The following is a 15,008-nucleotide window of genomic DNA, read 5'->3' as shown; positions in this document are numbered from 1 at the left end:
CAATAACTCTATAGACTTATATGGTGAAAAGCCAAAAAACTGCACCTCAGCACTGTGGGAAAACACTCTCCTCAACACTTCACCTGATTTCACAAAGTTCTGGAGATCTGAAAATGCATCTTAGAATTTACTTAGGTTGAAGTAAGAGAGAAGGAAAACAAAAGAACCATTGTTTCAAAGCCCAGGTCATACAGAGGGGACAGAAATTGTGTGCAAAGTTAGAAAATTGAGAATCCATAGGGAGTTTAGGATGAGCAGTCTGGAGATAGTGCAGGTGCTCAGCTGTGAGGCTATTGCACACAACCTTTCATCAGCATATGTTGCATCACTCATGTTGACGTGCCAGAAAGCAGGCCTCCTTGCTGGATGGGTTTAAAAATTTTAGCAACCCTTTGTGAACTTTCAGGGTCATGCACAGTGCCATTTTTTTTAGTAGAGCTTTTGACTGAAAGGGACATAAAGAACTAAGCTGAATAATCACGAGTCACAAGAAGGGATGGAATAAGTGTTTCTTATGCAGAGTGTTGCTGCTGGTCATCCATTAAACTGAGATAAAGCTTTCTTTGGATTTGTCTGTGATTTACTTGTTCAAAGACAGAGGCAGGAAGTATTGCTCTGTTGGAGATGTGTTCAGTGTTTTACTAGAGTGTTTGCTGCTAAAAAGTGAAGTATGAGCTTCAAGATACCACAGAAGTGAGTCAATCTTTTTTAATTTCTGTTGCTATAATGAGAAATCTTAAAAATACTTTGTGTCACTTCACTCCTGATCAAAGTACTGTAGCTGAACTCAGTCAGCATTGTCTTCTGGGTTCCTGTTTTCACTGCAACAAATACCAGTCAGCAGAACAGGGCAATAGGAAGTTGAGGATACCAGTATTAATCTTCTCCACTGTTTAGGCTTCTCTTTGTAATTTTTTATTATTATTATTTTTGGCTTCTTTGTTTCTGGCTACTTCTGGTGTCATTGCTGTGCTAAGGGGAGGAATGATGTGGTTTGGCTTGCCATGGACCAAGAGCTCTGACCTGGTTCAGTGCCCTCCCTGGGAACTTGGAGGGTAAAGTGGTAGGAGCAAGTAATGAACTGCCTCATATGTCTCCAGTTTGAGGCAGCTGGGAGCTGCAGCACAATCACTGCTGAACACCACAACCAGATTTATTGACTGTCCCACATAAATAAATAATCACAGGGACAATGAGTGCAGCATGGTGACGATAGAGAGGTACTGTAGAAAAGAACTGGAGGTTACTGTGAATGACAAACTGAACTCAAGTCCACAATGTCATCCTGTTGCGAAAAAACTAACATTTCTAGGGTGTATGAACAGGAATGTCACATGTAGGACGTGTGAAGAAATTCTTCTGCCCCCACTTCAGACTGGCTTGGCCCCAGTCTTGCACACTGTTTTCCAGAGGCGAGTGGATCAGCTGGAGGGGATTCAGAAGAAAGCAAAAGAAATATTTAGAAATACAACCTGTGAGAAAAAGATTGATCACAGACATCTCATTTCAAAAGACAAGCATCTGTTAACAGCTTGCAAGCTTGTTAATAGAGAGGTGTCTAGACAACTTGCAAACTTGTAAAAATCTCTTGGCAAGAGCAGGGAAATATTTTGTTCACTCTGTTTGCTGTTGGTGTGGTCAGAAAACAGAGAGCTTAGCTTGAAGCAAAAGGGATTTATTTTAGGCACCCTCAATGTTTCTCACACACACTCCAACTCCACCATTTTACAAGGAGATGAACAGTTAGTGCAGGAGTGGATTAGTCAGAAGATGGTAGGTTTCCATCACTGGGACTGTAATTCAGTCATGAGAAGGCTAGCCTGCCTGTGTTCTTTGAGAAGGAAGTGCCGGTTCTGCCCACACCAGCCACTGTAAGCGCACAGTGTCGTCTCACCCCACAAAGCCACTGTGCCTCTTTCCGCACCACCCCCGTTAGCTGGTCACTGTCCCAGTGGCTGCAAGGCCAGTGGAGGACAGCTGCTATGACATATCATGCAGCAGCTCAAGTCTCTGAAGTTATAAGTCAAACACAGAATATTCACTTACCTGGATAATATTTACCCGGATGTAAACAGACACAAGTCTGGACAAGATGTTTTCTTTCACTGTGCCTGTACTCAGGAACCAGCAACACTCACACTTTGTGGAACATTCTTCTCAGCATCTGTAACAGGAATAGCAAGTCTTTCATCGTGGCTGTTGGGTCTGTAGCTCACTGGTGCTTCCAACTCCCCACAAACCTGGAGTGCACTCTGTCTGTCAATGTGCTGGCTATGGACCCAGTGCCCAGGCTGAGCAAGCAAAGGCTCCTGTACCTGCTGGACTCTGTACACTCCCAGCACCACAGTGGTCAGAGCCTGCAGTCTGCTGAAAGGAGTAGACATATATTGCTGGAAATTAAAGCAAAAAAAATTTTTGGGGGGGAGGGGGAACAAGTGAAGTGATTTGGTACCGACCCTGGTGGATTTTTATGCAGAGTACTAGTTGGGTGTCTGTCCCTGCACCTCCCAGTGCACCCTGAATTGGCAAAACCGTCCTTGTGTATGACCTGCCTGCAGTCTGACAGAGACAGGTTTGTCAGTGCAGCAATGCTTGAGCCTGTGCTCTCCTCAAGCAGCTGTTTGTCAGTCCCACTTTGGGCCTGCAGCTCAGTCTGGAAGCCGAATTGCTTGGTTTTACTGGCATCACCTCTGCTCACAGAAATGGGACTCTGGGAGCCTTGGTACCAGAGAAAGACAGTACCATAAAAAAATGCTGAAGTTGTCACTAGTTTCTCCTTCCAGTGGGAAGAGATAAAAGCTCAAGCTACACAAGAAAGAGGGAGCTGAAGAGGTATGTACAAGATACCTGTGATGTTGACCTGCTGGGACAGAGAAGCAAACTACAGAGGGTGGAGGCAAGTGAGTGGGGTGGGATGTTGGTGGGGAGCATAGGGGCCTGACAGTGAAGAGAGATGGCAGCCTTGCTGGCAGAAATGCATCCTGCAGGGTATGGCTGCCTCTTTCACCGCACCACAGAAGGATGGCTTGTCCATATTTCTAGAACACTAATTGCTGAGTTGTGTGTTCATGCATTTGTCCTGTGAAACACTGCACAACAAGGGGTGGGAGGATAGGGGTTGCATACCCCATGTGAAAGTGTCTGGAGGAGGACTGGAGACATTCAGTGAGAGGAGAAGGGCATTGTAATAGCAGGAGAAACCCACAGATGCAGTTGTACACTTCTGTCCCCACCCTGCTTCTCACCATGTTCTCAACATTATGTAACTGAGCCTCCTATGTCTCCAGAGCCACATTTTTCCCCACCTTGGCAACAGACTTCCACCGTGGCCTTCCCTGAACCCCACTGCTGTGTGCAGTATGACGGGTAGGGCTCCAGTTGCGTCACTTTGGGGATTGTTGCTAGGCAGAACATCCAGCATCGTCCTTGAGGCCTCCCAGTGCCGTGTTTAACCCTGCCAGGGCTGCAGCATGGCAAGAGATGGGGCTAGCTGAGGGGAAGTGAGAAAATAACCCATAGGTGCTTGGAGAGGACCTGCATAAACTTCCAAAGGTTACTCATGTCAGGTTTCATTCAAAAGAAGAAAGAAATTGTGCAGCCCTCAGCAGAAGACAGTCCAAACAGCTTCAATACAAGATGTTGCTCTGTGAAAGGGTTTTGAAAGGTACTATTCCTTATCCAAAGGCCTTGGGGCTTGTTGCAATGAGAAGTCTGCCCTCCAGTCTGGGGCTAAGGGTCCTGGCTAGACCTGCTGAGCACACTCCACCGCCTTCCAACCTGTCTCCAGCCCTGAATCCTTGGCCCCCATTGTGGCCTCAGAAGTGCCCATTGCAATACTGTGATCAACAGCAGGTCATGGCTCCCCAGCAGGGCCAGCCCAGCTACAGCACTGAGGGAAGGGGCTACTCATGTCACCTGGGGAGCCGCAGCCTTGCTGATGGTTGTGTAGTGAGCATGGGTTGAATGCAAGGTCCTGTGTCCTCCAACTCGGATGCGGGTATAAACAGGTAAAATTCACAGTGACCACTGGCCTCTGCACTGAAGGCATCAGCAGTCTGTTAGCTCGAAGGTTGGCAAGTCCCTCTTGTCCCTGAGCAACTCTTCAGTTTCTGGCCACTTGCTGCCATGGCAATAAGGGAAGACTTGGAGCAGCCCTTAAAAGGCAGGAAGAATGCAAGATGTCTCTCATTTATCCTAGCCATGGAGGAATTGGGGCTGGAAGTCATAGGTTCACATTGCTTAGCAAAAGTGGCCTTCTGGGAATGGTATCATCTGTGGTTTGCAATGCCATCAAAGAGGGAAGAATTGCATAATTTCTGCTGGCTGCCAGAATTATGAGTTTATTTGGGTCTTGAAGCAACCAAAAAAAACCAAAAAAAAAAAAAACCCAAAAAAACCACACAAAACAAAACAAAACAAACAAAACAACCCCCCCCCCAAAAAAAAAAAAAAAAAAAAAAAAAAAACAAAAAGGAAAAAACCTCCAAACTAATGACAACTTGAGCTTACTTTAATCCTTCAGGTACTGGTGCCTCCAAAGCACTGGTTAGGGGAGTGCTTTCTTCCCTTTAGTTTATTGAGGAAGATGCCTCCCAATTGTAATCCATTGTAATGCAGCTACAAACTGGTGTTTGTCAGCTGGTGCACTGGGATCCCAGAAACTCTTAGGTTAGGACAGACTGATGGCCTCCTCAAGCTTTACGGTCCATCAATCCACTCTCGGTGAATTACAAGGTACTAGTGCTGGAGTACCTGGACTCTCTAGATTTGCCCCCAGCAGTGTTTGCAGACTGAGGAAAGTGGTGACAAAGGATGGCAGCCTAGGCATGCCAGGAAATCAAGCTGTGTCCTTAGGCTGCCCCCAGAAAGAGTTAATGCAGAGCCATGTTCCAGGTGTTTGAAGTGACTACAATTGCAAAGGGGAGGAGAGGTCATTTTTGGGTGGGGAGAGCAGCCCTCTCTGTGGGCCAATGGCTAAATGATTCAGTCTCAACGCCCAGTTTTGGGGATTATTTCATGGGCAAAAATTCACAGGACTTTCCTCTCAAGGGGATTTGTCCTGGATGAAAACTAGGGACTGGACCCCCAGACTTGTTGGTGTCTCCCTGTCTGTGCTGTAGAAGGTAAGGTGCTGTGTGCTGCGGCCTTGCTTCTTTCAGGCGGGTAGTGGGGAGTTCTTCCCTGGCTGCCTGCACTGAAGGTATCTATTGTGCCTGTGTCTACAGCTCCTCTTTTTAGAAGAGCCATGTTGCAGGGTGGTGTAAGGGCTCTGCTAGGATAGACTGTGTATTTGGGACACAGCCCAGCAGTTGAATTGAGATACGTGGCTCATTTCTAGACTCAGTTTTTTGTGCGGCCCTGCTGTATATTTCTTCAGCTGTCTTGCTTCTGATGGAAAGGAAATGCGGAAGGTTTCAGCAGAAAAGCTGAAGTCTTGCTTTGTGACCCTGTTAGATCAGCCTGGGTTGCTATAAATGGCCTAATGCATTGCTGGTAGAGTAACTGCAGCAGCATGGGGCATCTCTAGGTGCAAACTTCACTGAAACAGTGAGAAATTTGTTCAGATAGAAAATCCTGTGTGAACCAAGTAACACTACAGCCCTCCTGGCTCAGTCTCTGCATCAAGGAAGGGGAGCTGTGCTGTATCTGCGAGTGTGGGGCTATGCAACTACCATCAGGAAAGGGCCACTGTTTACTGACTTGCTTTTCAGTGGAGCAGAGAAATAGGACAGAATAAGCAGTTTGTGGCAGGATTACAAGGTAGTGTGCCAGTATTAGCAAGAACAGACTCTGTGGCTCAGGAGGTCTGCCTCTTCTGTGCCCTATCCCTAAGCTGCAGATGGAAATCCCAGAGTCATCATCAGTTTGTAAGTTAGGCTTTTTCTGCCTCATCTAGCTTGTGTTCTGGGTATAACATGCTGGGATGTGTAAGTCACTTTTGTGTCCATTTCTGGGCCTTGGAGGCAGCTGTTCCTCTGCTGTGTGTTGCTTTTTACTCAGGTTGAACTACAGACTCTTTGGGGGCAGTGGTGCCTTCTGGATTTCCCTCTTGGCCATACCAGTCTTGCTCCATTTCCTAAGCATTGCCTTTTGCTCTAGGCTCTCTGGGCTGGCCTGTTCTCTGCCGACAGAAGTAAGTGTCTAACCTCTATCCTGCCACTGCTCAGTACGTCCTGATAACACTGAAGAAGAACTACCTTCTTGGCATCTGATATTTGATTTGCAGTGCTGCATTTCTGTCTGTAGACTGGAGGATCATACTACATATGAACGCACATAGTGGGCCAGCCCTTGTGTTTGCAGGTTGGGGTGTACAAGTTGATAGCTGGGAGTAGAAAGTGGGTGACCTGGTTCTTCTGTCAGTGGACTATTGAATCTGCAGTCAAGCAGTGACTACAAAATGCTGCTAATTCTTGGCTTCTGGCTTTAGCGTGGCTTTTTCCTCCTCAGTGCAGGAGGTCTACCATGCAGGGGTGTAGCTAACGCACAGAAATGCCCTAATCTTTCCCACTGTATTGCTCTCTCACTTATGCATGGGGTTTCACTACATCCTGGCACCAAATAGGGCCCTACTTGCTGCTGCTGCTGCTTTGTCCATAGGCAGTAAGGAGTGTCTACAGCTTTTGGAAGTTTTACTTATGGGCTGCATCCCCAAATGCATCCCTAGACAAGATTCCTTGTTTGACATGTGTTAACTAAGCCCAGGAAATTCACTTTGCACTGACAGCTCTCAGGATGGACTCGTACCTGATCCAAGTGAATGGCCATGGAGATCATGCCCCTGTGCTAGATGTTCATCTCAAGAACACTGGGAACACCATATCACCAGGGAAGGTGAAAGGTCGGAAGCCAAGATGGGCTGTCAGGGCTTCTGAAATGTCAAAGAAGACTTTCAATCCCATCCGAGCCATTGTAGACAGCATGAAGGTGGAACCCAACCCAAAGAAAGCCATGATCTCCTTATCCCTAGGTGAGCATAGTCCTGTGGCTGAAGCCTCCAGGTATTTGGATCAGCTGTGTGGCTGACAGATGACAGGGCTCTGAAGCACAAAGTTTGTGTGAACACCAAGGGATAGGTCAGACAACCACACAGCTCTGTGCCTGTCACAGATCAGCGAGAACTTTACTGTTTTTTCGATCTTTGAAAAGGAGACCCGACGGTCTTTGGAAACCTTCCCACAAATGATGAGGTCACACGGGCTGTGAAGGAGGTTTTGGACTCAGGACAGTACAATGGTTATGCTCCATCTGTTGGTAAGTTGACAAAGCTCATCCTGTGAGAGTTGGATGAAGTCATACGCCAGGTTCTACCCCACAGCAGGTATATGGAGCCCACAGATATCTTTCCATTAGCACCCTACAGTTGTTCTCACCAACAGTCACATGAACACACAGGTAAGTGTATCCCCCAGATACACCTGTGTGCTCTCTCCTGTGTGGGCTGTTTGAGGCCCGGAGATCCTGCAGAAGCTGTTTGCTGCCCCAGCCATTGGGGCAGACAGGACATCAAGAACCTAGAAGAGCTTGGGTACTGTGTGTCCCTGCCATGGGTCATAGCCAAGCTCCTTTCTGATCTGCCTTAACCAGGAGTTCTCTTGGGCTCCCTGACTTCACTGACACCATCTTTTGGCACTCATGAAGTTAGTGCCAAAAGCATGCACAGAGCATAGATCTGGCATAGAGTGGCATCACTAAACAATGAAAGCCATGCCTCGGCTTCCTCTGGCTCAGAAAACTCTCTGGCTACCATTCACTCTGCTCCTGTCAGTTCTGTCCCTGGGCCATACTGGGGTCTGAGTTTGCCTCCCTGCCCAAGGTTTGTCCTTGCTCTTGGCCATCCTGGCCCAGCCTTGGGGCTGCATGGTGCTTGGCCTGAGGTAGGACAGTCTCTGCCACCAAATGGGCTTTCCCCAGCTGGGCAGCTGCTGTGAGCCTTGTACTGGTAACAAGAAGGAAGGAATCTGTAAGAACCTCCTTTCCATGTCTGACTCGTCTTTCCTCAGGCTACCATTCCTGCCGGGAAGCTGTGGCTGCATACTACAACTGCCCAGAGGCACCGCTGAAGGCCCAGGTACTGGTGCCCAGCCAAGGCACTCCCACTGCAGTGCAGACAGGGTGCTGCTGCCTGCAGACCATGGGGGCCCTACCCCAGCTCTCCCTGTCTGCCCAGTTATGCAACTAAAGGCTAGTCAAATCACCTTGTCCCAAGGTGGCCTCCTGCTGCTCTCATCCCTTCCTGGAGCCCTTCACCTCCATCCTCCCCAGGAGGAGGTTTTTCTGTTCACCAGCTGAAGTTTCCCTGCTTTCATTCAGGCCCTGGCACTGTCTTTTTTGGCTGAGAAGCTCTCCCTGGCAGAGCTGAGCCTGGATGTTATGTCACTCCTGTGTGTCCAGGGTACTTCAGAGTGGTTGTGCTTCCCACTGACCTCTCTGTGCTCTTTGCAGGATGTCATCTTAACAAGTGGCTGCAGCCAGGCCATAGAGCTTGCCTTGGCAGTGCTGGCCAACCCAGGCCAGAACATTCTGGTGCCACGGCCTGGCTTCTCCCTCTACAAGACTCTGGCATTGTCTTTGGGGATAGAGGTCAAACTCTATAATCTCTTGGTAAGTAGTGGCAGGCCTGGAAGGGGAAATCCTGACATTTCTCCTCTCAGAAATACCCTGGCTCTGCCTGGGAAGTGGCAGAATAACCCTGGGTGCCCTGGCACACCTGACCTTGTGTGGCAAGTCAGTTCCTCAGCTTTTACTTCCCTTTCTCTTCACTTCACTAGCCAGAGAAGGCCTGGGAAATTGATTTGGAGCACTTGGAGTCTTTGGTGGATGAGAAAACAGCTTGCCTCATTGTGAACAACCCATCAAACCCCTGTGGCTCTGTGTTCAGCAAGAGCCACCTCCAGGAGATCCTGGCAGGTGAGCCTGCCTGTGTGTTTCTGGGGCCTGGGGCATGGTTGCAGTCTAGTGTCTGCCCCCATTGCTCGTGTCTCAGTCACTGCAACACCATGGCCAAAGGCTCTGCTTCTGACTGACTCCACCTCAGGAATGAGGGCTTGCTCAGTGTGGAGGTGCTGTCTTATCACATGCAGACCATGTGCCTTCCTCAAGAGCTCTGTGTGACTTGGACTGCTCATTTTTCCCCTCTGGCTCTGCACTGGGAGTGTTCACAGGAGCCCTGTGCTTCCTTGTCCTGACAGGGAGAGCTGTGCTGCCAATCCCCACCAACTGGAGCCCAACTAGGCTCAGTCAGGGCAGGGATCTCCAGTGGTCAGGCTCTCCAAATGAACAGTCTGTAGGAGGAAGATAGGGACCCTGTGACCTGAGACAGAGCTTCCCTCAGAGCTCTGCCAGGCTTTGCAGCAAAGGGCAAGTCTGTTCCCATGGAGGATGCAGGTGGCCAGGCTGAATGCCCTCTCTTCCACAGTGGCAGCAAGACAGTGTGTGCCCATCCTGGCTGATGAGATCTACGGAGACATGGTGAGCATCCCCTGCAGTCCTTTCCACTCGCAGTGCTGCCTGTCCCTTTTGATGTACTAATCCTTGGCCTTGGCAGCCCGGTCTCTAGAGGTGAGGGACAGCTCCACTTCCCTGGGCTTGAGTCCATGCCTGGAGCTCCCAGTCCTTTGGGGCACAGTCCTAGGGGAGCCTCTCCTGTCCAGCTCCCTTCCACTTCCCAAACAGTTTTCTTTTATGCCTGTGCGCTTACCATGTTCATACTTTGAAGCTGGAAGTTTTCACCATCGGTTTCCCATCGCTTCACTGCATCCCTTCTTGCTAAGCCTCTTGCTCACACCCATGCTCACAGTAGGAGGCAGGGACAGCCCTAACACAATCTCTGGTCATAGGTATTTGCTGACTGCAAGTATGAACCCATTGCAACTCTCAGCACCAATGTGCCAGTCTTGTCCTGCGGTGGCTTGGCAAAGCGATGGCTAGTCCCTGGCTGGCGGATGGGCTGGATCCTAATTCATGACAGGAGAGACATCTTTGGTAACGAGGTGAGAACCAATGTGTTGCTGTCATGGCAACAGACTTGCAGAGTCTTCAGTATGTGGATCATCAGGTCTTTAACTGATACAGGCAGGTACTTTTGCTCTCATGTAGGTGTCACCCAATCGTGCTTAGCTGCTTTTCTCCCCCTCTTTCATGTCCCTTCCTTACTCTATCTGCTCCCAGACATGGTCTTCTACCCACATCTACACTGTAACTCACTCCGTGTCTCTCCTGCTCATTAATATATGCCTTGTCCTTTTTCTGTGCTTCTAACTTCTCAGAGAGCTCCAGTGTGCACTGAAAGTATTGCATGGCTTATCAGGCACATGGAGTCCATGTGTGGTGTCTATGTGCTCTTACATGGTTTCTCTTAAAAGTAAGAACAAAGCACCTTGCAGTGCTGCCAGTACTTTATCTGGCTATTTTTCAGCAGTGTTACAAGGACAACCATCTACTGCAGTGACCTTTCCACCTAGAAGGCTCTCTGCAGAGGAAGAGGGAGAAGAGAGGACCAAATGAGTGAGCAGAAAAGCTAATATTGATTGTCCTTACCTGGCTTTGAAAGTGTGGAATGTGGGCACAAACCAAAGGGAAATGCAAAGTTGTATTTGGAACAGCTCTGGCTTTACTTGTATTATCTATATTCCAGCCTGGTTTGAGTCAGATTGGGAAGCTCCAAAAGTTGTCTCTGTTGGCATTTCAATCTGCAATGGAGGAACAGAGAATGACACTGTAAATAGTCTGCTAAACCTGGCATATAGTCAAACAAATGTTCTTTAGTACTTTGTATGCTCACTGAAGAGAAGGGTGTGCACAGCTGTAGAAATACAGGAAGTGAGCCTTGGAGCTGTTCCTTTCCTTTAGGGAAGTATAATCTAAGCTGCAAAAACTATGTTTTGTCAGATCAGAGACGGCCTTCTGAGACTGAGTCAGAGGATCCTAGGACCCTGTACAATTGTCCAAGGAGCACTGGAGCGTATCTTGCACCGAACACCACCTGAGTTCTATCACAACACCCTAAGCATCCTCAAGGTAAACAGGCTGTTATAGATCAAGAAGGGCTGTTCACAAATTGTTTGGAGGGAGTCCTTTCTCTTTAGTTCATCATTCTTCCTCCCCTCCTCTTCACTTGGAGGTGCAGTTTTGTCTGTGATTAGGATGACTCAACAGATCAAATTCCAGCAGGAGACATTGGAATGGGCAGAAGTAATGACTGTGGTAACGTTCAGGCAGCCTACCTCTGCAGCTGTAGCTGCCAAGAGGGGATGGAGTTTGGCACTGACTTTCTGAGCTCAGCTCAGTAACACCTGCTGCACTCAAGGCCATGATCTCCCATACTGTTTGCATTTGTTGTCCCTTTATTTACAGTAGGCAAACCTGTTCATAGTCCCAGTCCAGAATTTGGCTTCCAATCATTGACCTGTTTTCTAGAACTTCTCCTGTTTTGAAATTTCTCCTTCTTGCTTTTCAGTCTAATGCTGACCTTTGTTATGCTGCCTTATCAGCTATCCCTGGCCTTCAGCCTGTCAGGCCTGCTGGAGCCATGTACCTGATGGTAAGTGAGGATTGCCAACACTTACACTAGGTCTGTTTGCCAGAGCTAGTCAATGTTTCAGAGTGGTACTCGCCACCAGGTCTCCGTTTACTGCGCATTTTCAAATTGCCCTGTGCCGTAAATGCATCCTTTGGTCACCTTAGAAGGCCAGGATATGCTGTTAACTGCTCACAGAGCAGAGGCCAGTGCACTTAACCCACTTGCTTCTGCACAGAACTCCATGATTTTTCAAGACAAGGCTGTTTCACCTGGATATGAAGCCTGCTGGCAATTGGAGGCCCCTATTATAAAACAAGGCAGAATATCATACCTCCTGTAGAAGATGGAGCCTTCTTCATACTAGCATGCCTGTCTTCTGCCTGTGGTGTTGCCTTTTCTTCTGCCTTTTCCTATGCCTGTTTGCTTTAAAGTTTATAATGTGCTAAAATTTCCTTTTTCATCTAATCAAGTTCAATTGAGAAATTTATGACACTTTGACACATTTGAATTTTTTTTTCCTTTTATTTTGTTCCATTTCATAATGTCTCCAGTTTTTCATTCACTCTTAAAATGTGGACTCTGAACTGGACAATACTGCAGTATATGTCTCACTCATTTCTATAGAAAAATCCTTATCACTTGACCCTGTTTCAAATTTTACTCAGAGCTACATAGGTAATTTTGCTTATGCTTTTTAGGTAGAGGCACAGCTCTAAGATTCTTTCCCATTTATTGTATTTCTCCAGTGGCTGGCTGTCTATTTCTAATTAAATCACATGTTTATTTTTATTTTCTACTAGCTCTTTCAGAACTTATGTCTGCAAAGTATCTCTCAAATTACCAGTTTAAGAATATTTTCATGAGATTTTAAAAATCTTCTTTGGTTGTAAAGGTCAGTCTGGATGAGGCCCTGAACAAGCTGATCTAGTGGATGGCAGCCATGCCTGTAGTGGAAGCATTGAACTAAATGAGCTTTAAGGTCCCTTCCAATCCAAACCATTCTGGGATTCTATAAACAAATGGCCAGAATAGCAGTGTCTTTATGTGAGAGATGGACAGCTGCCTTCTTTCCAAATACAAAAAAGAAATATTTATTGAAGATTTTACCATTTTTGTGTCATTTTACCAATTATATCATCCTACAAGGATTTATTTTGCTCATAATATTCTAGACCTTGCTATATTTCTTTCTTTTTATTTTAAATCAAAGCATTAGGTTTTTTTCTTTCATGACAGGATTATTAATGCATATTGAGTTCTCTACCAAGCTTTGTCTCGATGTCTTATTTATTCCTTTTCACTTCTAATTGGTTACCATGTCTTTTCTATCAGGTGTTTTTTTATTGAAGCAGCATTTAACTGAAATTCCATCTTGAGGTAGTTAATGAAGACTTTTTCAGAAGCCCACGTTTTGGCTTTTTTATATGTTTCTCTCAGGCAGCCCAAATCATAAGCAAAAATTGAGGGCAGACAGTTGCTCTTGACTGGGAAGTCACTGGGCCATATATGTAAACAAGGACACTGTAGATAGTTTTGGTGCCCTTGATTGCCATGTTACATCCCTCTGCTGCAGGTTGAGATAGAGATGGAGCATTTTCCGGAGTTTGAAAATGATGTGGAGTTCACTGAGCGACTCATCTCGGAGCAGTCTGTGTTCTGCTTGCCAGCCACGGTGAGCCTAACACTGAGAGCCCCAAGGAGCTGCGAGGTCAAAGCAGGGTGGGAGAAACTGTAGGGGTTTGCATCCCTGAGCTCTGAGGACAGGCTGGGAGTTGGGTATGCAAGTGTCCATAGTAATGTAATAGCGTGTAGGAGCTGGCTGTCAGCTCCCCGTGCTGTGTGTGGCAGTCTCTGGCTCACTAACAGCCCTCAGTCAGGCTGCCAGGATCTTCCCAACTCCAGACTTGCCCAGTATTTCTCAGCCTGGCAGAGCTGTATCCCTGAAATCCATATACCCCACACTTCCTTGCTGAAGGTGCTCCATCAGAGGAGTGCTCCCACCTGTGTTCCTTTCCTCAGTCTGTTTCCAGTCCCTCACCCCTCCAGACACAGGGAAGGCTGAGAACATCTGTGCCTTGCATTCACTTCCAACACTGAATATGGACAGGGCCTTAAATATTCTCCAGCCCTCTCCTTTGCTAACTCCTTTCAGCCCATTCCCTGCACAGTCTGGTCTGCACAGTTCACACAAAGTCCTCTGGCCTGTCCCCCTCACAGCGTCATGTCTACACTGATGGAGATGGGAGATTTGCTTGGAACAGGAAAAATGGTCTAAGGCAGCAAGAACCAAGCCCTCCTCTTCTACAATGACTGTATTCATGTACTGATGCAGCTCATGGTGCCAAGGCAGGGATCTAAAACTGGCACTATCCCAGGTAATCTGCCAGCTCCATCTTTTCTCATTTCAGTGCTTTGAGTACCCAAACTTCTTCCGCGTAGTGACCACCGTGCCCGAGGAGATGATCTTGGAGGCCTGCAGTCGCATTCAGGAATTCTGTGAGATGCACTACCAGGGTGCTGAGGGGGCCCAGGATCTGGAGTGTGACAAGTAGCTACAGCTGGCCCCCTGCCTCTGTCAGGCTAGACCTTGTATGAGGCAGCAGCTGGGCAGGCAAGGCTGCTTCCAGCCAGCCCCACCTCTCCCTGCCTGTATGCAGCCACTGTCCTGCTGCTTCACTTTTTGTGCTCCACAGACTCCTCAGCATTATGGAAAGAGGAAGACACTTCTCTCTCCTCCTCCACTAGAGCTTGCACATCCTCTTGCTTCCAGTCCCCTATGTCTCTGTAGACTCGGCATCTGTGCCCTGTGTTGTTCTGTGCTACCTGTGAACCAGCTGCAAGCAGGGGCAAAAGGTTGTTCCTGGGTTGGGCCTGTGGCTCCTATGTTGGCCACACTTCCCCTTGGGGACAGGAGAAGGCTGCTGTCCTGGAGGATAAGAGAGAAGTACCCACCTCGCGCTTCTCTGTGTTACCTTAGGAGGCCAGAGCTCTTTATACTGAGCCCTTTGCGTGATAAAGGGACTAAGTTATTGTAACTTTTTTACTAATAAAAATTCTGACATGGCAGTCCTGCACTGTCCTACTGTTGCGCTAGGTTAGGCTTGGTCACTGTGTGGGTCACCTTTGCTCACCTCATGGTATTGCAGTGCACCAGGCACGTGCCTGCGTGCCCAGGGCCATCCTGTGTGCTGGCGGGGATATGGTGAGAGTGATTCAGACCCCCAAAGAAACCCACCAACCCTGAGAGCAGGATGGGCCCTGAAAGCTTGACCCCAACTGGAGCCAGCCCCTCCTGCCCTGATGGTGTTGGCAGCTTGCTGTGGCAGCCTGTCCTCTCCCCACAATACAGTAATGTCTGCACCTTCTCCTTGGTCCTCACAGCCTCCCCCAGTGTGGAGCCCAGCAGAGCAGTGAGTGCTGTGCTTGCTGCTGCAGGGAGGCAGCTGTCCCCAGGACTGGAGCCAGCCATGCCTAAATACTCGAGGCC

At 48.0% G+C, this 15,008-nt stretch overlaps 1 protein-coding gene and 1 long non-coding RNA gene across 4 annotated transcripts; one reads left to right on the top strand and one right to left on the bottom strand.

Annotated features, from left to right (window-relative positions):
• Positions 1 to 1,135: 1,135 nt before the first annotated feature.
• On the bottom strand, positions 1,136 to 2,295 carry LOC141730722 (uncharacterized). Its single transcript, XR_012582364.1, has 2 exons — positions 2,047 to 2,295; positions 1,136 to 1,425 (listed from the first exon to the last, which is right to left on the bottom strand). It is a non-coding gene; the product is annotated as an uncharacterized LOC141730722 (long non-coding RNA).
• Positions 2,296 to 4,964: 2,669 nt separating this feature from the next.
• Positions 4,965 to 14,587, top strand: TAT (tyrosine aminotransferase). 3 transcript variants are annotated; one of them, XM_074550609.1, is made up of 13 exons: positions 5,015 to 5,123; positions 6,001 to 6,133; positions 6,728 to 6,970; positions 7,150 to 7,254; positions 8,004 to 8,071; positions 8,446 to 8,604; positions 8,772 to 8,910; positions 9,419 to 9,471; positions 9,840 to 9,992; positions 10,891 to 11,019; positions 11,459 to 11,542; positions 13,095 to 13,193; positions 13,930 to 14,587. In XM_074550609.1, the coding sequence occupies exons 3-13, from the start codon at positions 6,736 to 6,738 to the stop codon at positions 14,071 to 14,073; spliced, it is 1,368 nt and encodes a 455-aa protein (XP_074406710.1). In that variant the 5' UTR covers positions 5,015 to 5,123; positions 6,001 to 6,133; positions 6,728 to 6,735; the 3' UTR covers positions 14,074 to 14,587. The 3 variants fall into 3 exon arrangements, with proteins under 3 accessions (XP_074406711.1, XP_074406708.1, XP_074406710.1); XM_074550607.1 differs by lacking the exon at positions 6,001 to 6,133 and having other exon boundaries at positions 4,966 to 5,123; XM_074550610.1 differs by lacking the exons at positions 6,001 to 6,133; positions 11,459 to 11,542 and having other exon boundaries at positions 4,965 to 5,123.
• Positions 14,588 to 15,008: the final 421 nt, after the last annotated feature.

This window comes from Zonotrichia albicollis, chromosome 13 (assembly GCF_047830755.1).
Source record: "Zonotrichia albicollis isolate bZonAlb1 chromosome 13, bZonAlb1.hap1, whole genome shotgun sequence".
Lineage (NCBI taxonomy): Eukaryota > Metazoa > Chordata > Aves > Passeriformes > Passerellidae > Zonotrichia > Zonotrichia albicollis.
Note: the sequence above shows the minus strand (reverse complement) of the source record. Positions and strands in the feature narration are given on the sequence as shown.

What these genes read in the sequence shown, in the direction of transcription:
- TAT (XM_074550607.1), top strand. Translation starts at nt 6,736, where the DNA reads ATGGACTCGTACCTGATCCAAGTGAATGGCCATGGAGATCATGCCCCT. An exon ending in AGGCACCGCTGAAGGCCCAG is followed by an intron (nt 8,072 to 8,445) that starts GTACTGGTGCCC and finishes TGCTCTTTGCAG; the next exon opens with GATGTCATCTTAACAAGTGG. An exon ending in CCTCCAGGAGATCCTGGCAG is followed by an intron (nt 8,911 to 9,418) that starts GTGAGCCTGCCT and finishes TCTCTTCCACAG; the next exon opens with TGGCAGCAAGACAGTGTGTG.